The sequence below is a fragment of the Heptranchias perlo genome, chromosome 24, assembly GCF_035084215.1.
Source record: "Heptranchias perlo isolate sHepPer1 chromosome 24, sHepPer1.hap1, whole genome shotgun sequence".
NCBI classification, from domain to species: domain Eukaryota; kingdom Metazoa; phylum Chordata; class Chondrichthyes; order Hexanchiformes; family Hexanchidae; genus Heptranchias; species Heptranchias perlo.
Window position 1 is genome coordinate 34057744 of NC_090348.1, and position 25275 is coordinate 34083018.

The 25275-nt window shown below is 41.7% G+C and overlaps 2 protein-coding genes across 3 annotated transcripts in view; one reads left to right on the forward strand and one right to left on the reverse strand.

Moving 5' to 3' along the window:
• dmtf1 (cyclin D binding myb-like transcription factor 1) overlaps window positions 1–14732 on the forward strand; it is a 59955-nt gene extending 45223 nt beyond the window's left edge. The window contains exons 14-17 of the mRNA XM_068005030.1: window positions 6901–7050; window positions 8733–9128; window positions 9468–9600; window positions 13453–14732. Of these exons, the coding sequence (XP_067861131.1) occupies window positions 6901–7050; window positions 8733–9128; window positions 9468–9600; window positions 13453–13529 (756 nt within the window). The 3' untranslated portion in view covers window positions 13530–14732. The remainder of the gene's footprint in view (window positions 1–6900; window positions 7051–8732; window positions 9129–9467; window positions 9601–13452) is intronic.
• The window catches only part of tmem243b (transmembrane protein 243, mitochondrial b), a 34046-nt gene continuing 23308 nt past the window's right edge, over window positions 14538–25275 (reverse strand). For both annotated transcript variants that reach the window (XM_068005032.1, XM_068005031.1), the window contains 2 exons: window positions 18315–18419; window positions 14538–15298 (listed from right to left, as the gene is read on the reverse strand). In XM_068005032.1, the coding sequence (XP_067861133.1) occupies window positions 15176–15298; window positions 18315–18419 (228 nt within the window). In that variant the 3' untranslated portion in view covers window positions 14538–15175. The remainder of the gene's footprint in view (window positions 15299–18314; window positions 18420–25275) is intronic.

Sequence of the window (25275 nt, forward strand, 5' to 3'; positions counted from 1 at the left end):
GTCCATGACAGTATTGGTAGGAGTGACCACCGCACAGTCCTCGTGGAGACGAAGTCCCGTCTTCGCACTGAGGACACCATCCAACGTGTTGTGTGGCACTACCACCGTGCTAAATGGGATAGATTCAGAACAGATCTAGCAGCTCAAAACTGGGCATCCATGAGGCGCTGTGGGCCATCAGCAGCAGCAGAATTGTATTCCAGCACAATCTGTAACCTCATGGCCCGGCATATTCCTCACTCTACCATTACCAACAAGCCAGGGGATCAACCCTGGTTCAATGAGGAGTGTAGAAGAGCATGCCAGGAGCAGCACCAGGCGTACCTAAAAATGAGGTGCCAACCTGGTGAAGCTACAACTCAGGACTACATGCATGCTAAACAGCGGAAGCAACATGCTATAGACAGAGCTAAGCGATTCCACAACCAACGGATCAGATCAAAGCTCTGCAGTCCTGCCACATCCAGTCGTGAATGGTGGTGGACAATTAAACAACTAACAGGAGGAGGAGGCTCTGTAAACATCCCCATCCTCAACGATGGCGGAGTCCAGCACGTGAGTGCAAAAGACAAGGCTGAAGCATTTGCAACCATCTTCAGTCAGAAGTGCCGAGTGGATGATCCATCTCGGCCTCCTCCCGAAATCCCCACCATCACAGAAGCCAGTCTTCAGCCAATTCGATTCACTCCACGTGATATCAAGAAACGGCTGAGTGCACTGGATACAGCAAAGGCTATGGGCCCCAACAGCATCCCGGCTGTAGTGCTGAAGACTTGTGCTCCAGAACTAGCTGCGCCTCTAACCAAGCTGTTCCAGTACAGCTACAACACTGGCATCTACCCGACAATGTGTAAACTTGCCCAGGTATGTCCTGTCCACAAAAAGCAGGACAGATCCAATCCGGCCAATTACCGCCCCATCAGTCTACTCTCAATCATCAGCAAAGTGATGGAAGGTGTCGTCGACAGTGCTATCAAGCGGCACTTACTCACCAATAACCTGCTCACCGATGCTCAGTTTGGGTTCCGCCAGGACCACTCGGCTCCAGACCTCATTACAGCCTTGGTCCAAACGTGGACAAAAGAGCTGAATTCCAGAGGTGAGGTGAGAGTGACTGCCCTTGACATCAAGGCAGCATTTGACCGAGTGTGGCACCAAGGAGCCCTAGTAAAATTGAAGTCATTGGGAATCAGGGGGAAAACTCTCCAGTGGCTGGAGTCATACCTAGCACAAAGGAAGATGGTAGTGGTTGTTCGTGGCCAATCATCTCAGCCCCTGGGCATTGCTGCAGGAGTTCCTCAGGGCAGTGTCCTAGGCCCAACCATCTTCAGCTGCTTCATCAATGACCTTCCCTCCATCATGAGGTCAGAAATGGGGATGTTCGCTGATGATTGCACAGTGTTCAGTTCCATTCGCAACCCCTCAGATAATGAAGCAGTCCGAGCCCGCATGCAACAAGACCTGGACAACATCCAGGCTTGGGCTGATAAGTGACAAGTAACATTCGCGCCAGATAAGTGCCAGGCAATGACCATCTCCAACAAGAGAGAATCTAACCACCTCCCCTTGACATTCAACGGCATTACCATCGCCGAATCCCCCACCATCAACATCCTGGGGGTCACCATTGACCAGAAACTTAACTGGACCAGCCATATAAATACTGTGGCTACGAGAGCAGGTCAGAGGCTGGGTATTCTGCGGCGAGTGATTCACCTCCTGACTCCCCAAAGCCTTTCCACCATCGACAAGGCACAAGTCAGGAGTGTGATGGAATGCTCTCCACTTGCCTGGATGAGTGCAGCTCCAACAACATTCAAGAAGCTCGACACTATCCAAGATAAAGCAGCCTGCTTGATTGGCACCCCATCCACCACCCTAAACATTCACTCCCTTCACCACCGGCGCACAGTGGCTGCAGTGTGTACCATCCACAGGATGCACTGCAGCAACTCGCCAAGGCTTCTTCGACAGCACCTCCCAAACCCGCGACCTCTACCACCTAGAAGGACAAGAGCAGCAGACACATGGGAACAACACCAGCTGCACGTTCCCCTCCAAGTCACACACCATCCCGACTTGGAAATATATCGCCGTTCCTTCATCGTCGCTGGGTCAAAATCCTGGAACTCCCTTCCTAACAGCACAGTGGGAGAACCACACGGACTGCAGCGGTTCAAGAAGGCGGCTCACCACCACCTTCTCAAGGGCAATTAGGGATGGGCAATAAATGCCGGCCTCGCCAGCGACACCCACATCCCATGAACGAATTAAAAAAAAGATGAGACCTAGTTTCACGGGAGACTTTAAAAAGAATAGTTGAGGTTCACAGAATTAATGGTAATTTAACTGGTTGGATTAAAAACTGATTCAGCAGTAGGTAGTGTAAGATAATAAATGAAAAAGTCTAATGGCTCAGCTGGTTAAGAGATGATTGGTTGAGTCCTACAGACCAAGAATAGATTTGATCCTCAGCTGATCTAAAATGAGATGGCACCCCAGGTTAGGGCAGGGAAAATCAGTCAGGGTCTTTGCTCCTAATTGTTATCCAGCAATCCTTGCTGGAAGTGCATTTGTGTGAACATTGGATGAGGGGACGATTAGGTTTGGCTGTGATGCCCCCACAGTCACATAGTTTGTTGGCACTCACAGCAATCTCTGCGTGTAGAATTGTACCTTGGGAAAAGAGTTAATACTTCAGAAGAGGGGAAGTGGAGAGAATTGACTGATAAAGGAGGAAGTGCAATTAGTAAAAGCTGTGTTGTGGAGGAGGGGTCAATGATTAGCAACATTCCACAGGATCCTATTTCACTGATTTAGAGGAAAATTCTTGGTACCTTCAGCAAATGTTACCATATTACAAGATTTATAGCCAGATAATTTAAGTTAAGGAAATAAACAGCATTTAAAGAAATCCGGATCAGTTGAGTAGAGGATGTTTGGCCCCTAACCTTTGTACCCAGCTATGCTGTGGTGAGGAGAGTTTCCTTTCCACAAGAAAGGAAATTCATCCATGGGCCACTCGCACTTTTGGTGTGGAATGATTTTGGACTGCCATTGGCTGGAACAGATTCCCTATATACCCTTTTTCCGTGGATGGTGCATTCTTTTGCACCGACAAGCAGCAAATATTAGGTGAGCAGAACTGAAGTACACTGTGCATTTTGCATCCCTGTGGTCTGCTGTTCGCAGATCCTACCTCACTCCACCTGAGCCCCAAGTCCCTGACAGTCCTTAATGCCTCCCTGAGACCTGAGTCTTTATCTGCCCCCACCAGCTCATGTTACAGTCAGCACTAATTCCACTCCTTGGCTTGCTCCTACTTGAAATTAAAGTGCTGATGTATGGAGAACTTATTAACTTTAACACCAACTGGTAACGGATTCAGCTGGTAACTTCTTCCATGGGCTGGTGAGGGCTCAATGCTTAAGACTTAGGAGAGTGAATGGGATTTGGTAGAAATGGGTATGTGGAGACTGGGGAGAAATAGAGACCCGCAAATCTGAGACACATGCATTTGGGACTGGCAGACACTCAGGGGCATGAGTGGTCAAACTTTGGGGGGCAGAAATCTAGATAGAATAGGTTCAGAATGCTTATACTATTCTTGACACTCCAGCACCAGTCTTCCACTCAGCTGCTCTCTAATATCCATTCCCCATTCAGTGCTTATGTTCCTGTGCTGCTGGGTTCACCTGTTGAATTTTAGAGGCCTACAAGTTTGAAACGTTAGTTCTCAGCGCTGCTCCCCTTAGTGAGTATATCCTAAATCCACCAATGGAGCAGCTGAGAACTAATGTTTCAAACTGCTATACTCACTAAATTAAAACAGATAAACTCAATGACATAAGAATATAAGCAAAAATTAAGTTGAACCCTGACTGCTGCACACCTGTAGCAACAAACCAGATTGAACAAAGCAAATGGTCATTTTGATTGCTACACTTCCAGTATTAGCACTGGGGAAATGTTGCTTTCCCCGTTGCTCCTCAGCTCTGCTCCTATGGAGACATTGTGTTGGAAGATCAAGAGGATACACAAGAAAAATAACTTACAAAGATGAAGTTTCACCATCAGTAAGGAAATTAAAAATAATTGGGAAAATTCTACATTCTTGTTGTGAAATGTATACGTGATTGTGAAGATGCAACTATATAAAGGTAACTAGATATCTTGATCTGCGTTATACATTTTAGCAGTGATAACATAGATTTCTTCACGTCCCCAATGTAATTTACTTTTACATTATAAATGCCTACCAGTTACAGATTTCATTGGGCATATTGCCAGGAAAATTATAAGAGCTTGTTTAGGAACATAGGAACGTAGGAACAAGTGTAGGCCATTCAGCACCTCGTGCCTGCTCCGCCATTTGATTTGATCTGTGATCTAACTCCATATACCTGCCTTTGGCCCATATCCCTTAATACCTTTGGTTGCCAAAAAGCTATCTATCTTGCATCAATTGCTGTTTGTGGAAGAGAGTTCCAAACTTCTACCACCCTTTGTGTGTAGAAGTGTTTTCTAATCTCACTCCTGAAAGGTCTGGCTCTAATTTTTAGACTGTGCCCTCTACTCCTAGAATCCCCAACCAGCGGAAATAGTTTCTCTCTATCCACCCTATCTGTTCCCCTTAATATCTTATAAACTTCGATCAGATCATCCCTTAATCTTCTAAACTCCAGAGAATACAACCCCAATTTGTGTAATCACTCCTCGTAACTTAACCCTTGAAGTCCGGGTATCATTCTAGTAAACCTACGCTGCACTCCCTCCAAGGCCAGTATGTCCTTCCGAAGGTGCGGTGCCCAGAACTGCTCACAGTACTCCAGGTGCGGTCTAACCAGGGTTTTGTATAGCTGCAGCATAACTTCTGCCCCTTTGTACTCTAGTCCTCTAGCTATAAAGGCCAGCATTCCATTAGCCTTATTGATTATTTTCTGCACCTGTTCATGACACTTCAATGATCTATGTACCTGAACCCCTAAGTCCCTTTGGACATCCACTGTTTTTAACTTTTTACTATTTAGAAAGTACCCTGTTCTATCCTTTTTTGATCCAAAGTGGATGACCTCACATTTGTCTACAATGAATTCCATTTGCCACAGTTTTGCCCATTCACCTAATCTATCAATATCGCTTTGTAATTTTATGTTTTCATCTACACTGCTTACAATGCCACCATCTAGTTAGGCCTCATCTAGAATACTGTGTCCAGTTTTTGTTCCCTCAGATGGTGGGTGATCTCGAGGCCCTGGGAAAGGTTTAGAGGAGTGCCACCAAATTGACGCCTAGTTTAAAGGCCGTTAATGACCACAATAGGCTTAGAAAGCTAGGATGTTTTACTCTAGAAAAGCAGAGACTTTGAAGAGATTTGATTAATGTCTTTTAAAATAATGAAAGGAATAGATTCGGTTCATGTGGAAGAGTTATTTGAGTTAGATACGTTTGGCAGGACCAGTTTACCAGTTGCGTAAACATAGAACTAGGTTAGATGTCAGGAGGCATTTCTTTTCACCGCTCCTGAAAGTGCTGGGAAGCAGTTCCCCCATGGGCACTGGCAACCCTCCGGTACCTTTGGAACAAGTTACCAGCTCAGTGAATGAGGATTCGCTGAAAACATTCAAAAGAGAACTGGATGAGTTCCTAACTGTGGCTAACACTTGGGAGATGTGTCTCCTAGATACTGTGGTCTCCTAGATACTGTGGTCTCCTGCAACTTGTTTGATTGCTTTCGGGGGTCAGAGAGGAATTTCCAAGACATTTTTTTTCCCCTAAATTGACAACCTCTAGTGTTTTGCCTCTCCCATGAGATTGGATAGCTAGCTGTTGCAGTGGGTGGAGCGTGGAGAGTCACGGTGTGCTGAAGTTGCACCATAACAGTATTGGAAAAGCTGGATGGTCCAGCTGTTTTTTTTATCTGCCCATCATTTTTGTATATTCATAATTTCACCTACATCCTGATTTATATACCATTCCTGTTGTAAAGCTCTCCCCAACAGCTTAATGGGAAAATGCATTTCTTGGTGTGATACCCAGCCATACAGAAAACAAATGCACCAGGTTCATTCCTTGGTCTGTATTGAGTTAGTTGATGTTAGCCAGAGCAGCAGTTGGTGTTGCAGCAGTTGGACTGAGGAGCCCTGGCCAGCCAAGGTACCACTCCTGAGCACTGTCCAATGACCCCTGCTAGAAAATTCACATGTATAGATGCCTGGTGAACGCAGGATGCCTTCTGTAGTCAAGTAGCCCGATCACCCTCACAGTCTAGACTCACAGATGAAGAATGGCCAGGTGGGTGAGGTAGGCTGAGGGTTTGCCAGTCCCTATGGAACTGTATCGCAGCAAAAGTTAACACTTTCAGAAGAAGTGAAAATTGAGGAGAAAATTAACAACTGAAATAAAAAACTATAATTTAATAATAGTCCGCAGTAGTAGCCATAAATAGCTAGTGTTTTAAGTATTAGGAAAATTTTGAAACAAAGTTATCAAACATAGGTTAGTGCCTAAAATTAGCTGAAATTAGCTGGATATCAGTTGTTGTTAAATGGAGAGTGAAAATCATGCAGAAGTAGTGTAAACTGGTCTTGTGTTATTCCTAGCAGGGATAATAACACAGCACTGATAGAACCTGGAAGGTCAACTGCCTCATAAATGCATGGAGGACATAAATGGGGAGGGGAAATATAGATGCTAAAAAGCGGCAATGGAAATGGGAAAAATTCAATTCATACCGACATGGACTGGTTGGGCCAAATGGCCTGTTTTCTTGTTTTAATTTCAATGTAATTCTGTATGATATATTGTTAAAGGATGTATTTTTGTTTATTCATCCAAAATTCATGGGTTGAATTGCTATTTTGTGTGAAAGCTCACTTTGTTGCTTTTTTTGTCCTCCAGTCTTTCCGATTACAGCCCACAGGAACACCAGGAACGTACCTGATTCAGACTAGCTCAAGTCAAGGCCTTCCTATAACGCTGACAACTAGTCCAACTGTTACCCTTACTTCACCATCCTCCCCAGAACAGATTATTGTGCATGCTCTTTCAGTAAGTATAGGTTTAAGAATCAGATATTATAGCTTAGAAATATCAGTATGATAATAATGTAGTTTACCTTAATATTAAGTAATTATTCTAATTGTCATCACATCATTTTGATGATGATTGCAATTTACTACAGTTTTAGCATGAGTTGTTTCAATCGTTCAATCGCCAATGAGTGGGATTGTTGATGAGAGATACATTTTACATTTCTTGTCTGTACCTGGTGATAATACAAAATATCCCTAGGCCTGGTAGGGATTTGTGAGCTATTGGTGATATTGTTCAACATTGCCTCAACAGCACAGCCTCAATCCAATTATATTTTGTACCAAATAGCAGTGGGACAGTCTGCTCTGATATTAAAAATTTAGCTGGCATTCAGATGCCAACGAGTGGAGCTCTGTGCTTGCATATAAACATGCATGCGTTCAGTTCTGGCAAATGAATGATGTGTAGTGAGTGGTGTAACTCAGATCTGGTAGCCTTGTGTTGCTCTTAGCAGATGGCAGTCTTGTTGTATAACGGTTCCCTAAGAAGTAGTACATTTTTAAGAATTATCCCAATAACCAAGATCTGTAGTGTTATGTGTTGTACTACTAGCTGATCTCCTGTGATGTTGCTTATAAATAGTCTGGCATTTGGAGCATACGTTGATACGCTGTTTTATAGGGGCAGAAGTATTATACTGCTAAGGTGAATCTGTGTCCCTTTTAGGCCACAAAGTCTAATTGTTAAGTAAATGCAGGCTCAAGTTAATCCTAGTTTAATTGCTGTTTGGTCAGGGAATGTTGTAGATTGGAACATGCTTGTTAGTTTCAGGCTGCAGTTCAAAAGAACCCATCATTTTAAGATTGTTTTCATCTGTAACAGAAGTTGATACCAAGAATTTGATGTTTTGCATGTGATTCATACCATTTTATATATTGCAAGCAGATCTCTCATGGTATTGCTCATGTGAAAAATGGATGGTACAATGCTTGATAGTGACAGGAACATTATACCATGTAATGTACAGTGTATTACTCCATTGTTGAGGTCAAACTGTGTTTAAGTTGACTTGTGTGTTTACGGCCACAAGTCTAATTGCTGTAAGTAGCCACAACTTGAGGTCACTCAGAGCTTAATTTTTTTTTGGTGAGAGAGCTTTGCAGATTGTATTGTGCTTGTCAGTTTCAGACTATCTCAGAAACACTCAGTATTTTAATATTGTTTTGCATCTGTAACAAAGTGTAATATCAGGCATGCACTAGAAATAACATTTTTAATATATTACTAGAAGATCTATGCCTTTGCTCATGGCGAGTTGGGAGATGAGGTTGTTTTACAACAATATGGGTGTTATCAACAAAGTGTGATGGGGAAAGTATTACAGGAAGTAAATGTGAAATTTAAAGTATATGCCATATGCAAGACTTTTAATATTATAGATATAAATATATATAATTGAAGAGCTAACAGTAAATAGTAAACATTTGTATTTTTGATTGTTTCCATATCTGTACTACAAATCCCTCTTTTTTGTAAACATTACAAACTTCAAAATATTTCCTAAACCTGTTCGATGTTTAATTAGCAGTGTGTGATTGTTTAAAAGGTACAGTTCATGAATTAAGTGCTTATAGTTTTAAAAATATTATTGGTGAAAATGTTATGTTGACCCAACCAATTTTGACATATCTTGGCAGCCTGAAGCTCTTCTTCATGGTACTAATGAAAATGTCAGTGTACAAATGACACATCCAAGTGTCATCATCCATGCAGTTGCCACTGATGACATCACTTCTTCTATAACCCAAGCTGAGTTGACAGTTGACTCGGAAATTGACCACGCTGATTTGACAGAGCACCAGATTAACTCCACATCTCTTGAAACTGATACCTACAATGAGATTGATCAGGCAAAGTTAACTGAAGACCAAAGCACAGGTCAGACAGACCTTACCGAAACAGAGATTGGCCAATCAAACCTGAACTCTGGTAATAGTGAAGATGTGATGGGCTCGGATGTAAATATTATTGAATCAGACCTCAGACAGGACATTGAAGTGCAATCTGATCTAAATGGTGCTTATGTAACTGAGGTAAGAGCAATCACTGAAGAATAAATTCACATTTCACTGTATAATCAAAAAAAATTTAGCAATAATATTGTGCATATGTAACATCTTTGCAAAGTAACAACAGGAGAGATGGCTGTGTGACCCGACAGAGGTTGAGTCTGTCGACTTTTATGCTTAATCACCAGTCTAATAAGATAATACACATATTCTATTATGGTTACTGTATTACATACCTAAAAGATTTTCATTTTTATAAAACCAAATATTATACTGTTCATATTCCCAGTACTGCTTGTGGTTAAATTCAGGATGTAATTTATATGTTCCTCATGTTTCTCAATAAACGTTTCCATTCAACAGGCTCTAGGTTCTCCCAACATTGAATCGGGCATTGATGAAGAAACAACACTTATTGTTTCCTCAGATCATGGGTTTATTCAATCAACAGATGACATTGATAATGATTCAGTTTTACCATTGACAACACTGACTGGTAAGGAATCTATCTGCATGTGGTTAGATGTAAATTTATATTTTCAATAAACATATGTACCTATAGTTATTAAGACTATATAAAGAAGCTAACTCAATGAACTTGTTCTGCATTTCTTTGAAAAGGTCAAATATAGAAACTTCAAAATAGTATTTAATAGTTTCACTATATCTTTAGTAATAAAACCAGCCTTGAAACATTAATATGAGGATATCTTTGTGCTTGTGAAGATGGTACTAATTAAGTGGGAGATGTCAGTGCTGGGAAATGGACTATTCTTCATTTTGAGCACCCAATGACAGCATCAGGCACACTCCCAGCATAGCCAAATGTAGGGTAAACCTTCACCTACCCTGTGTAAAGATGTACCTTAACTGCAAGTCAGAAGAGCAGCCTCTATTGTAGCAGTGTAAAATGTTGTATTTCCCAAGTTTATCATCCTCATGGGCTTCCTGCATAAGTACAGACATGAGAAAGATTGCAGTAGGAAAAAAAACCATTCAGCCTATCGAGTCCATTCAGTCCTATATGGACGCTACCTTACTCTCCTAAGTAAGATAAACAACCACTGGTAAAATATCCAGGAAGATAAAGCTTTTGTGAAATTTCTCCCCAATCACTGTAGGTAATCTAACAAAACTCTGGAGTATCAAGTCAATCTTGCAACCTACTTTTATTAACTCTCATCAGATGCATTCTACAAATAATATATCCATTGTCCTAGCAGCATAAAAACCTCTTGCTTTCCACAGAAATTTCATCATCTGCACTTATCCTTCTAACCTTTAATCCCATTCTTTTACACATTTATTCAAATTTTTGTGAAGGCATTAATCTACATGGTAATAACTGTTTTCATGAGGAGTCTATTCCACATAGTCATTATTTTGGGGAACTATTCTCAAAATCTCTAGCCTTGCTCAGAATTTGTTCATTTTTTACTCCTGCCTTCTAGTTGTGACTTTTATCAGAATATTGAAATTGAGCCAGGCTCCAGACCTCATCACAGCCTTGATCCAGACATGGACACAAGAGCTGAATGCCAGAGAAGAGGTGAGAGGAGCTGTCCTCGACATCAAAGTAGTATTTGACCAAGAATGGCACCAAGGAACCATGGCAAAACTAAGGTCAATGGGGTGAAAGGGAAAACTCTCCAATGGCTTAACTCATACCTGGCACAAAGCAAGATGGTTGTGGTTGTCGAAGCCATTCATTATACCCCCAGGACCTTACTGCAGGAATTCCTCAGCAGCATCCTTAGCCCAACCATCTTCAGCTGCTTCATTAATGATCTTCCCTCATCATATAGTTAGGAGTGAGGCTGTTCACTGATGATTCCACAGTGTTCAGCTCCACAACTACTCCAAGTGGCAGGACACAAGTCAAGGTAATGACCATATCAAACAAGAGAAAGACCAACCATTCCCTCTTGACCTTCAATGGCACCACCATCACTAAATCCTCCACCAGCAACATCTTCGGAATCACCATTGCCTAGAAGCTGAAGTAGATCAATCATATTGACACCATTGGTATAAAAGCAGGGCACAGTCTGGGTACTCTGCAATGAGTGGCTCACCTCTCGAGTCCTTAAAGCTGTCTACTATCTACAAGGTTCAAGTCAGGAGTATAATGCAATACTCACCATTTACCTGGATTGGTGCAACAGCAACAACACTCAAGAAGCTTGTCACCATCCAGGATAGAGCACTTCTCTTGATTGTCACCCTTTCTATCTCTGGCGTACTGTGCTGCAGCAACTCACCAAGGTTACTTCGACAGCACCCCTCTGACCTGTGATCTCTGTCGTCAAGAAGGACAAGAGTAGCAATGTTATGGCAATGCTATCATCTTCAAATTCCCCTCCACGTCACACTGATGTAGTATGGGATATACTTTCGAGGGTGGAGCTGAGGCAGTGTAATGGGAGCTTTATTCCATATCTAGCTATGCTGTACCTTAACCTGTCTTTGGAGTGTTTGATGCTAATATTTGGGTGTCTGAAATGGAAAGTGTTCCATTTCTCAGTATTAACAACCCTCACCCAGGCGAGCACTTTTTAAAAAAAAAACTCATAAGAACTGAATTGTCGGAGCCGGCATGTGGCCTACAAGCTTGAACACCCTGGGGTTAAATTCAATAACCCCCCCGAATCCGGGCATGGGACTCACGGTCCACGATTAACCCGTGCCCGGTCGTTTCGATGCAGGCAGCACATGAGATTTGTGTTGCTTGCTCACTCACCTGATTCCAGCGTGAGCAGCCAGGCCTAGTTGCAATGTTCAGTGACTTCTCAGCAGCAGGGGGGGGGGTCCAGATATTGCGTGAGTTGCTCGCACCTCTTAAAAGCAGCCTGCACCTCTTTGCAAAAAATAAGATATGGGTCCCCACGGAGTCTGAACAGAGATCAGGCATTGCACACGTAAAATACAGATGCAAGTCCCGTCCCTGTTGAGTTATGGTAAAACAGTTGAATAAAGGTTGCACACTACTAAATCCCACATCCTCCAATTCACATGCCAGACTTCACCAATCTGAATTTGTACCAGGCCTACAAGAGAGTGTGCACCAAGGTTCTCTGATGATGCACTAGATGCCTTGGTGCAAGAGGTGGACAGAAGGAGAGGCATCCTATAGCCGCAGTGGGTGGGTGGGGTGCACGAGGCCCTCCAGACATATGCTGAAGGGCAGTGGGAGGCAGTAGGGGACAAAGTCAATGCCAGGCATAAAGCATCACAAACATGGATGCAGTGCAGGAAGAAGTTCAATGCTTTGACACGAGTGGTCACGGTGAGCGAGGTCAACTGCCAAGTGACATCTCCTACCAACTGCACCACTAGCCGCATCCACTGCTCCACGCACTACACCCCCCCCCCCCCCCCCCCCCCATCGTCCACATACCAACAAACTCTTTCAATCAGTAATCAATCCTTCCAAATGGATGCTTCCTCTCACCCCCACACATTATCACTGTTGCAAGCCACACACCCACAGCTCACACACACTGGCAGCTATTCAACCATGACAGGCACATCTCCCAAACATCCTGCAGGACACTCATCAACACGCGTCCCACTTTCTTGCAGGGGATAGTGGTGGATAACAGGAGCCAGCAAGTGGCAGTGGCAGTGGCATTTAGCCCTTCGAGCCTGTTCCGCCATTCAATGAGATCATGGTTAGTCTGTGACCTAACTCCATATACCCGTCTTATCCAAGGATATTAAGGGATATGGGGCTAACAAAAATCTATCAAGCTCAGATTTAAAATTCACAATTGAGCTAGCATGAACTGCCATTTGCAGAAGAGCGTTCCAAACTTCTACCACCCTTTGCGTGTAGAAGCGTTTCCTAACTTCACTCCTGCAAGTCCTGGCTCTAAATATTAGGCTATGTCCCAAGTCCTCGTATTCAAGTATAGGAGACCTCCAAAAACAGGTGTAAATTAATCAGCAGCCAGAAGCAGTAATCCAGCAACTAACCTGTATATCCTGCATGGTTCCTTTAAATAGCACTGGTCAGGGGGTCCTGCAAGCTTTCTATGACACGTTCAGCTGTTTGTGGTTAAGACAGTGCGTTGGCTGGAGCGTTGAGTGCCAAAATGGTATCTATCCCTTACTTTACGTGGTACTGGCGTTCGTTATCTGCACGTGCTCAAACACCTTTACTAAGATGGCGTCTGGCACACGTTATGCTAGAAGCATGTGCACGCATTCCAGACGCCATTTCAGGTCGTTAGGAGGCTGCATAGCACCTAAAAAAAACGGGCGCTACCTGGCCCAATTTATAGTCCCCCAAGACTATAGCACAATTTTGTATTTGAAATTACAAGTTGTCACTATCTTCTGTTTTCAGATCCCATTTTACAACCGCAAGGCGACTGCTCAGACATCATTGCCTCATCGCTGGGTAGCCCAGATCCTGATGATTGATATGGATGACAGCACAACAGATATGCTGAACAATCTCTTTTTAATAGTCACATCACTTTGGATTATTCACTATGAAATGGTCAATGGCTAATTAATCCTCTTGTTAATTCAACATTTATAAATGTATGGTGCTGCCTTCGAGACAAACTGCATAAAATGAATCGAGTAGTTTAAAAAAAATCAATGTTATTTAATTTCCTTCTCCTATGGTGCAAATTTACAAAACAGTATAAACTAAAAACAATGTGACATTGTGCCAAGAAAACTACCTAAATTCACATAAGTATATATATATAAAAATTACATCAACCTTCCCCTTAATATAATGTTGTCAAAGGCTGACATATAGGATTATTTATTTGAGAGCACAGTTGAGAAACTGCCTGTGAAATGGAAAAGTGTTCAGTTTCTTTTTACTAGATGAACCATCACTGGCAAAGATGCTGAAATTTGTTTCATCTTCACCAATCCCTCCTTTAGAGCTACATGTAAGTTTCTAGTTTAATAATCTCCCCTCATAAAATAAAACACACTTTTTTGTAAAATCCTGTAAGTCATAAGGTCTTTGAACCAAGTTAAACGTTGTTTGAATGGAAAAGGTTTTTTTTAAAATATATACTATAATTCAGAAATTAGAAATAAGGTGGTTTTAATGTCTGAGTATCATACATGTGTTACAATTCCATAGTATTTCAGAAACAACATGTTTAAATCTAGAAGTGTGTTTGTTAGTCTAGTATGGGGAAGAATAACCCCTCTTTCGCCTCCACGCCCCCCCCCCCCGAAAAAAAAACAGCTTTCTCTCTTGTGTAGGAAAAGTACAGGAACTAAGTGCCCTAGGCATAATTAAGGAAAAAGAGAAACTGCACCTCCCAAAAGCAAACTTGCACTATAGCAATGAAATTTGATAAAATACTTGCGTCCAAATTTTGGGACACCTCCAGGAATTATCCATATTAGTATTCAACTTATTTTTGTGCACAAATGAACAGAAAGCATAGACACAAGTTCAATGTATATAAATTATTTTATTACTATTTATTCATTTAAAACAAAGTAAATGCTTTCTTACAGTTGTGTTGTCTAGTATTGGTTCACAGTCTTGGTTTGGCTATTTCATTTTATTGTAAAAACCCAGTAGAGTTAAGTGGCTGCATAGTGCAATTATTTCATTACTTAAGACAAAATAAAAGTATATTTGTCTCGCAATATCTTTATTTCTACTTTGTATTATACTTTGTTTAAACAGGTCATTGTCCTTCATGTGCTTTATATAATTTTAAAAAATTTGCAGGAGAGAAAAAAACACCCTTTACAAAAAGAGAATGTGTGCCATCTCAAAACCTTGGCAAGTCTGGAATGTTCATTTAGTGCAAGTCTTAAAATTTATTTTGGAAAACAAATTGCATTAATGTTTGTGGCATCGACCCCAGCTCATGCAGGATGCATCTACATCCAGTGTGCTTCAAGTTCTGTATTACAATACGAAGCTGGTAAAGAAACTCGCTCCACATTTACAAAACATTCTTTCTTGCTGTGCAGACCAGAAATTCCGTTTCTACATTCGAGAACTTCATTTGTGTCGTCTCCATTTTTACGCAAATAGTAGTAGACCGGAAGTGAATTCTCTAGCTGGTCCTGTCAAGTCATTTATCAACATCATGAAAGTATAAGTTGGCACATATGCACAGCATAAGGATGGAAAATAAATTGTAGTAGATTAAATTCCGAAATTTAGGTTCCAGGTCTCCTTGGCGATACCAGTAAATCTGAAAAATATTAAATTATTGTGAACTAAATGTCAGATCTACTTCTGCTTTTATAAATTACTAAAGACTATTTATCGGAAGGCTACTGTATATTTGTGTGGGGGGTGGGGGGGCAAGTTCTGGTGGAATTTTTCAAAATTCTGATACTCCGGATAAACTCATGGCTTTCTGTAACTGATTTTATTGTAGTTGGGAAATATATTGAAAAGAATCCAGACTATGTTTAGGTTCCCACGGCTAAATGTAGGGAGGACTGATTAGTATGGTTCTGGTTTTGTATTTGTGTTTATGTTTTATGATCTCTTGCATACAATTCAGAGATTAGAGGTATATCATTATACCAGCTGAATGGTGCAGATGATCTTCAAAGGAGAAACTAAGCCTAAACTGATTATTTGTTAAAGACAGTGGGTTTATGCCCGCTCTGTCGACACAGGTATAGCAGAGTGGGTGCTGCTGACCTTTGCTCCTGACCCGGCCAGAGTAGGGTCAGCTGATTTGCATTTGTTTGGTGGATACCTGTGCCAGGTACATCTTGGATGCCCACTGGAGGAGGGAAGGTGGGGAAATGCAGCATCAGATTCCACTTGCAGAGGGCTTCTCCGGCAGACTCCCTCCCCCAAAAAGGTGCAGAAGTGAAAATAATTTAGACCCCTTTGTAAGAGGGTCAATCAGACCAGTTGGTCTTCCAGGCCTTGATCCAGGTGGGTCTCAATTCTGCCCCCAAGATGACCTGTATGCTGGGTTATTTCCTGCAACCAGAAGATAAGTGGGAGCCAAGAAAAGCCCTGGCATGGGAAAGTCCTCAACTTGACTCTGCTTCCTCTGACATCAAAGGCCATGTTTGGGGCGGACAGAAGTTGCATCCACCCCAGATCCCTATACACTTTGCCTGCCACAGGTTTTCTGGGCAGAGACCCAGCGTTTCAAGGTCTGGCCCCAACTTCTGTCCTTGCTGAGCCTCTAACACCCATCTTAAACTGCCACTCTGCCTTTGGACCCAGTAAATTTAAAGTTTAAAAAATCGGATGGAGAGAATAGGAGGGAAAAAAAAGTGAGGGTGAGTAGATTAGAAGTATTTGAATTTATTTAATAAGTGTTACATTTGGTATTTAATTGCACTAAAAAGTTATTCCTAATATTTAAATTGTTTTATTGCTCTAATTTTTCCAGTATCACAATGCCCAAGTTGAAAACTTACAAAACTAATCATCCCACAGACAGGAATTTCCACTATACCTGCTAGCAGAATAAGGGGTAAGACTGGGGTTAAAACAGCATCAAAAAGAATAAACAGTCAGGATTAGGGAACTGAAAATTAAAACCAAGAGCAAAAGTAAATTATAATGGGAACAATTTTTCAAAGGGAGCTGGAGCCTCAGCATAGAAACACAGGAACAAGAGTAGGCTATTCCATCCCTCAAGCATCTTCCACCATTCAATTTGATCGTGGGTAATCTGTATCTCAATTCCACTTACCCGCCTTTGGTCCATATCCTTAGATACCCTTACCCAACAAGAATCAATCAATCTCAGTCTTAACAATTCCAACTGACCCATCATCCATACAAAAGTCCCATTATTCTCTTCATTACCATTTTTTTGCTTGTATCAAGTCCACTAAGTTCCTCCCATTGACTTATTTTTAGGGTCCCTTTTACCTCTGGTATTTTGCCCTCTTTCACTATAAAAATGGAAACAAAGTACTCATTTAACAAGTCTGCCATTTTCTTATTATCTATTATAGTCTCATCTGTATTTGCCTTTATTAGGCACACATTCAACTCTACCATTCAATATATTTAGAAAAAAAGTTTTGCTCTTAGCTTCGATAGCCCTTGCAAAGTTTTTTTCATATTCCCTTTTTGCACCTCATTACTTTCTTTGTATCCTTTTGTTACCTTTTATACCTCTCCTAGTCCACTGGATTTCCACTTTTCTCTGCATTTGTGCAAGCCTTTTCTTTGATCTTGATACTGTCTCTTACCTCATTTGTTGACCATGGTGCCTTAACCACCTACAATGGAGCTTTTGCCTTTTACTGGTATGATACAAAAACCAGTACATACCTAATGCATCTTTGAATATCTGCTAGTGTAGGTTTATCCAATAACAACTCAGCCCAGTTTACTGTGATCAATTTATTTCTCAGCCCTTCAAAGTTTGCCTTACTTAAATTCAAAACCTTGGTTTGTGACTCTCCCTTCCCCCTCTCAAACCTAAATATCAAATGCAATCATATTATGATCACTATTTGCAAAAAGCTCCCTTACAGTCAGACTGTTAACTAATTCTGGTTCATTACACATCACTAAATCCAGTATGGCCTGCTCCCTTGTCGGTTCTAAAAAAATTATCCCAAAAAAATTCTATAAATGTATGGAATGCCCTTAATACTTGAGCTGTTCCGCTTCTCCCAGACTATGTGAAAATTAAAATCTCCCATTATAACCACATGATTCCCTGATCTCCATATTTATACAGCACCCCCACCCCCCACCCACTACATCACTACCATCAGGAGTTCTGTAGATGATTCCACATCACTTGCTGTTCCTTAACTGTAGCCAGTGTTTTTACTGCCCCATTACCTTTACTGAAATCCTCTCTTTCCACTGCTGTAATTGTGTCTTATCAATATTGTTACTGCACCTCCTTTCTAGTTTCCTTTCCTTCCTAAAGATCCTATAGCCTGGAATATTTAGCACCCAATCATGCTTAGGATGTAGACAGGTCTCTACTGGCTGCTACGTCATACCTGTTAACTTAGATGCACAAATTCAGCTTACTTATTTTATTTTTTATGCTACATGCATTCATGTACAAACCTCTAATCTGAATATCTATATCATATACAAACTCTTATCCTCCTTGCTCTCTTCTCCCTATTAGTGAATACTTTCAATTAATATAACAAAGTAAAAATTATCCCCATCTGCTAACTGTACACCTTCTACACAGCACTATAAATCTAGCACCACTTTTGAAAAGCAAATAACAAAATCTCAATACTTACAAGAACACCAATGGAGGCGCAACTCAGTAAGATGCAGACAACAAAGAAAACATTCAGTGGTTTTGGAGGTAAGTGAGGGAAAACAAAAGCACTAATAATCGTTACCTATAGAACAGAAGTTGGAAAAACAGGACATCAGATAGATAACAAGCAAGTATTTATACTACAGAACTACAAAAATTACATTTTTACTTCCCTTCCAAAGCAAGGCACTATGGTTACAAAAAAGGAAACATGGTACACTACTGAATTTCTCTGACTACTGCTGATTCTTCATCCCTCCCTCTCCTTCCAAAGCAGATACTTATATGAGCTAGTCCATCCTCCCCCTCCCCTGTCCAGGAGCAGCACACCCATAGTCCAATAAAACATAAGTGACAGTTGAAATGTTCCTTTTACCAAATTCAGACTTTCACTTTGCAACTTACAAATGCATCAATTACAGGGGGAAGGAAAAACAAGGAAGCAGAAAGAAGCGCAACTGAAGCAAGAATGTAGGAAAACTGAGAAAAACAAGAGAGTAATAAGGAGATCAAAAGGAAGAGGGATTAAAAAGTGAAATTACCAAACAGGTTTGAGATGTACATAAATGTACAAAGTATTCTGAATAAAATTAGTGAGCTAGCAGCCCAAAATCTAATGGGGCTGGAAGAGGGAGGGTTTAGATATAATGGCATTAAAAGAGGCATGGTTTAGACCAGTGTAGGACTAGGGGCTAAACATTCCCGGTTACAAAAAGTTCAGAAGGGGAGAGAGAGAGGGGGGCAGTATTAATCAAAGATTCTATTACAGCACTAGAATATAAGGGCGATGTGGGAAATGATTAGAGTTAAATGTTGAACTTGCTACCACATGGCGTAGTTGAGGCAATTAACATATTTAAGGGGAAGCTAGATAAATACATGTGGGATAAAGGAACAGAACGATATGTTGATAAGGGGGAGATGAAGTAAGGTGCAAGGAGGCTCATGTGGAACATAAACAGTGACATAGACCTGTTGAGCCAAATGGCCTGTTTCTGTGCTATAAAATTCTATGTAAAAATGGCTCGGGTTTCCCGCTGACATTGGGAGGGCATAGTGGTCACCCCACCCACTGCCTGTCCGACATACAATCTAGACGAAATCCACCCCAGTATGTTTTTAGTCGAACAAGGAAGGAAGCAGTGCTTGATTTGGTTACAGGAAACAGGTAGGTAAGTTGAAGATCTTGGAAGAAGTTTGATATAAACAGGAGAGGGAACAATCAAAGACACTTGGCTGGAAAAAAGCAACAACATAAAAAGGAAACTGGTCTAGATAAATTGGCAAGAACAATTGGCAGATAAGACGATGATAATGACAACATGGATTTATATAGCACCGTTAACATTGAAAAACGACCCACAGAGGCATAATCAACAAAATTTTAACAGTAAGCCAAAGAAGAACATATATTGGAGGGGTGACCAAAGGCTTGGTCAAAGAGGTGGGTTTTAAGGAGGGTCTTGAAGAAGGAGAGGAAGGTGGAGAGGCAGAAAAGTTTAGACAGGAAATTCTAGGTGTGGGGTCTAGGTGGCTGAAGGCACAGCCACTAATGGTGGAGGCGAAGGAGGGGATGCACAAGAGTCCTGAGGAATGGAGAGTTCCGAGGCAGGTGGTCGTAGAGCTGGAGGAAGTCAGAGATAGGGAGGGGCGAGGCCATGAAGAGATTTAAGCAAGAGGACAAGAATATTAAATTAGAGGCATTTTGGGACCAGGAGCCAATGTAGGTCACAAGAGAGATGGGTGTGTGGGGTTTGTTGCAGAGTTTTTAATGAGCAGGAGTTTTCAGAGTGTGGAGGATCAGAAACTGGCCAGGAGAGCATTGGAATAGTCAGGTCTGGAGGTGACAAAGGCATGGATGAGTGTTTCAACAGCAGATGGGCTGAGACATTAGAAAGTGGCATTTAAGGGGGTATGGGAAAGGGACCAATTGGACAACTCTTTCAGAGAGCTGGGGTGGGTGCCCTAGGCCAAATGGCATTCTTCTATGCTGTAAAATTCTCTGATTCTATTCTACATGCCTTCAAATAATCATAAAAAACATGGGCATTCTTCCTTGCTTTTAGACACACATTTGCTTATTCATGCCTTACAATGGCTCCGATAGATGCCCAGAATAGCATCAACTTAAAAACAAAATTCTTCCATTTTAACCCCTCCACCCTACATTTAACCTGCAATCTTAAAAATGATTCAAAACTGCAGGAATAACCAAATTTATTTCCTATTTACAATCTATAAACATTCTAGATTTTGTCCATTTGAGATAAAAATCCACAAATTTAGTAGGTGCAATTTATTTCAAATGAACTGAAGAGTGGACTGCTACTCTATAGGAGGCCCCACGGCAAGAGTTCATGGGGGGAAAGCACAACAGCTACCAGCTTTCAACTGTCCTTCCCTTCAAGTGATTATTGCAACGCCAACATTAATTCAGACTCCTGTCCTTCCAGTATGAGAACACGGCTTTAAAAAATGAGGGAGGCAGGCAGTTTGGGTTAAACCTGTGCTTTACCAACATTACAGCCATTTTTTAAATCCCCATTTGTGAAACTGCCTGGCAGCATAATCAGGGTAGTTATTCTGAAGAAGAAGTAATATCTTTCAACATAGACCTGGATTCTGGCTCTGACCATTAAGGAGGCATCAACCTGTAGGTGGCCAAGCCAAGTTACAGCACAGAAGAGAAGACATCAACTAAGTCCCCAAAAGCCACAAGAATCATGTCCACGTCTGAAACTTTCGTACATTCAATGTAACAGGCAAAGTGAATGATCTCGGCCAGCCTTATGAAGTATTAAGGGAACTTGTAAATACCCTATGCTAGTGCTGTTCTCAATGTGAGTAGTACGCTTAAAATGTGTTCCATGTAATCACTTATCCTTGGGATTAGTGCACAGATGAAAGATCTTTGCAAAAAAATAGATTTCTTCTAAAAGCTTTTAAAATTACAAAGAGTTGTAATATTCAGATTTATGTCAGCTTGCTACAGAACACTGAGGAACCTTGGTAACGAGATGCAGCTATAGCTATAATAGGTTCCACAATTCTTCAGAAGTTGTAATAGTCCTACATGGATAATGTTTATACACTACAATTAAAATGACTAAAACTAGTGATCTCAATCATAGTTTGTCTTAAATCTGTTAAAAATACTTGCTTTCAGTAGATTCTTTAAAAAGCATTTTGGCCTATTCTCCACTAACATTCCTATTTTTCAGCTAGAACTCCAAAACCTCAATTAAGATTGGGTATTTTTTTTATTCAAAATACCATAATTGATCAAGTTCTTTAAAAAAATGGGTTACTGGAAATGCCAAGGGTAAGCAGATGGGCCTTCATGAGCGTCTGCCCTTATTGATGAGTACACAGATAGCGAGGTGAACCTTGTTGCTCCCTTATTACATGAGCTGTCACCCAAGGCCAGAATTCTTGAGACTTTTTTTTCACATTTAGATCATTAATCATGAGCAATCCATCAATCATGCACTTCATTATGCAGATATTACAATACTGTAGCTGGTCCAGAAGTTATTACTGTTATTTGCAATCACTGAAGAAAATATTCTTTCTTTAGATACCAATTATTGTTATATGTTCTGATTCAAACCACCTGTACCAATTTGGAAAATGCTATCGATCAACAATGAGACCAGCACTTAATGTGAGCAGACCTTTATGAAGGTTTATCTGCTCTTCAAGGAGCACAACAGTATTGGCCTCCTGATTAAAATGGCAGTAACACTCCCACTCTTTTGAAGCACTGGCATGCTCACTACTGCTAGTCTTGGGAAGGCCTTTGGCACAGACCCAACGTCTCGGAGAAGATACTCTAAAAATCCCAATGTATTCCAAGGCATTGCAAGGAGCTTTAAACAAGTGCATAAACTTAAACTTCTCAGGAGGTTGATGATTTTCTGCCTTACTATGGATCTTTGAGGGTGGCTGCTTAGAGTAAAAAGTACAACCAGAAGGCAAGAGAGGTTAGTAACCACCTAATACCAGATCTAAAAGACCATCTTAGAGAGTAAAAATACTTTGGTCCAGACCTAAGTAAGTCCAAACAAGGTCCTAGCTCCAAAAGAACTTGCCACTTCAGAACAAATTTTCAAGTTCTGTTCATTGTGTCATTTACATACTTTCAACTCCTCTCAAGTAAACCCAAATAGATTCTTCCTCAACCACATCCAATGTCACAGTTACAGAAGTATTTTTGGTATATTAAGTGATACAACAGGCTGCAGCCAGAAGCAACTATAACAAGGGCAAATGCCTCACAAATGTGAACCTGATGGCCTCGGAGGGTAGAAGGACTTGAAGAAATTGTACTGGAGTACCCATGAGCACATCAGAGATTTTCCATAACTTACTGTATGTTCCAACACATGAACCAAGGGCAGTGGCTTGCACAAGGTTTCATGTTGATCACCAACTCTTACTGCCCAGAATTACTGAGGCAACCAGATGGCCAGTAAGAAAGTCAAACTCTCTGTACTCTTGTGCATCACAGGTTTAACATTTCCAAATTCTAACTTGGGTACGGACAAATTTAAGGTGATTTATGTCACTATTTCAATGCTCTCCTGGTCGACCTCTCATCCTCCACTCTCCATAAACTTCAGCTCATTCAAAACTCTGCAGTCCGTATCCTATCCCATACCAAGTCCCGCTCACCATCACCCCTATCCTCGCTAATCTACATTGGCTCTGGTCCCCAAACACTTCAAATTTAAAGTTCTTGTCTTTGTATTTAAATCCCTTCATGGCCTTGCCCCTCCCTATCTCTAACTTTCTCCAACCTCCCAACACCCCTTCCCCCAGAACTCTGTTCCTGACTCTAGCCTCTGGAGCATCCTCCCACTTCACCCTACCATCGGCAACTGTGCCTTCAGCCACCTAGACCCCACACTCTGTAATTCCCTTCCTAAGCCACTTCACCTCCTTTAAGGCCCTCCTTAAAACCCACTTCTTTGACCTAGCTTTTGGTCATCTGTCTGATCTACTACTTTGGTCTAGCCTCCATTTTTTGTTGATTATGCCTCTGTGAAGCATCTTGGGATGTTTATTTTACGTTTAAGGCACTATATGAATGCAAGTTTTTGTTATTTTTTCCAGTAAACCTGATTTTACTTATTTTCATCCACTTTGGTCTGCCTCCACACATTATCATTCTCCTGCCCAACCCACCTATTTATCTTTAAGCCTTTGCAATAAGCATGATCCCACGGTTAGATAATGAAGTTACAACTGCACACGGTTGGATAATGAGAAGATTCTTCATCAATGATTGTGCTTTGTTTACAATGCTGCATTTTGACTGGCAACACCATGGATTTAAATCTGTCATTCAATACCTCAGAGTAACCTACACCAAAAGATTTTCTATAAAGCTCATGCCACAGTCAAAATGAGGTACTGAGGGAGTATTGCATTCTTGGAGGTATCGTCCATCAGATCAGAAGTTAACCCGGGGGCCCAGCTTCCTGTTTTGGTGGTTCAAGTGGACTCCATGGTACCATTGAAAGAGCAGGGTATTCTCCTGGTGTTCTGGCCTATTTATTCCCTCAACCAATACCACACACACACACACACACATCAACTACAACAACAGCAACTTGCATTTATATAGTGCCCTTAACGTCTCAAGGCGCTTAGTGAGATCAATTGTCCAACAAAATTTGACACCGAGCCACATATGGAGGTATTAGGACAGGTGAAAGAGGCAGGTTTTAAGGAGCATCTTAAAAGGAGGATAGATAGATAGAGAGATAGAGAGGTGGTGAGGTTTAGGGAGGGAATTCCAGAGCTTAGGGCCTAAGCAGCTGACGGCACGGCCGCCAATGGTGGAGCGATTAAAATTGGGGATGCACAAGAGGCAAGAATTAGAGGAGCGCAGAGATCTTGGAGGGTTCTAGGGCTGGAGGAGATTTTAGAGAGAGGGGCGAGGGCGTGGGGTGATTTGAAAGGATGAGAATTTTAAAATCGAGACATTCCCGGACCGGGAGCCAATGTAGGTCAGCGAGCACAGGGGTGATGAGGATTTGGCACGAGTTAGGATACAGGCAGCAGAATTTTGGATGAGCTCAAGTTTACATAGGGTGGAAGAGTGGTCGAGTCCAGTCGTAACAAAGACATGGATGAGGGTTTCAGCAGCAGAAGAGCTGAGGTAGGGGCAGAGACGGGCGATGTTACAGGAGGTGGAAGTAGGCAGTCTTGGTGATGGAGCGGATATGTGGTTGGATGCTCATCTCAGGGTTAAATAGGATGCCAAGGTTGGGAACGGTCTGGTTCAGCCTCACAGTGGCCAGGGACAGGGATGGGGTTGGTGGCTAGGGAACACAAACATAGAACATAGAAAAAAGGAGCAAGAGTAGGCCATTCAGCCCTTCGGGCCTGCTCTGCCATTCAAAATGATCATGGCTGATCATCTAACTCAGTACCCTGTTCCCGCTTTTTCCCCATATCCCTTGATCCCTTTAGCATTAAGAAATATATTTATCTCCTTCTTGAATATATTTAATGACTTGGCCTCCACTGCCTTCTGTGGTAGAGAATTCCACAGGTTCACCACCCTCTCAGTGAAGAAATTTCTCCTCATCTCGGTTCTAAATGGCACACCCCTTATCCTGAGACTGTGACCCTTGGTTCTGGACTCCCTAGCCATTGTGAACATCCTCCCTGCATCTAGTCTGTCTAGTCCTGTTAGAATTTTATATGTTTCGATGAGATCACCTCATTTTTCTAAACTTGAGTGAACATAGGCCTAGTCGACCCAATCTCTCCTCAATACGTCAGTCCTGCCATCCCAGGAATCAGTCTGGTAAACCTTCGTCACACTCCCTCCATGGCAAGGACATCCTTCCTCAGATAAGGAGACCAAAACTGCACACAATATTCCAGATGTGGTCTCACCAAGGCCCTGTATAACTGCAGTGAGA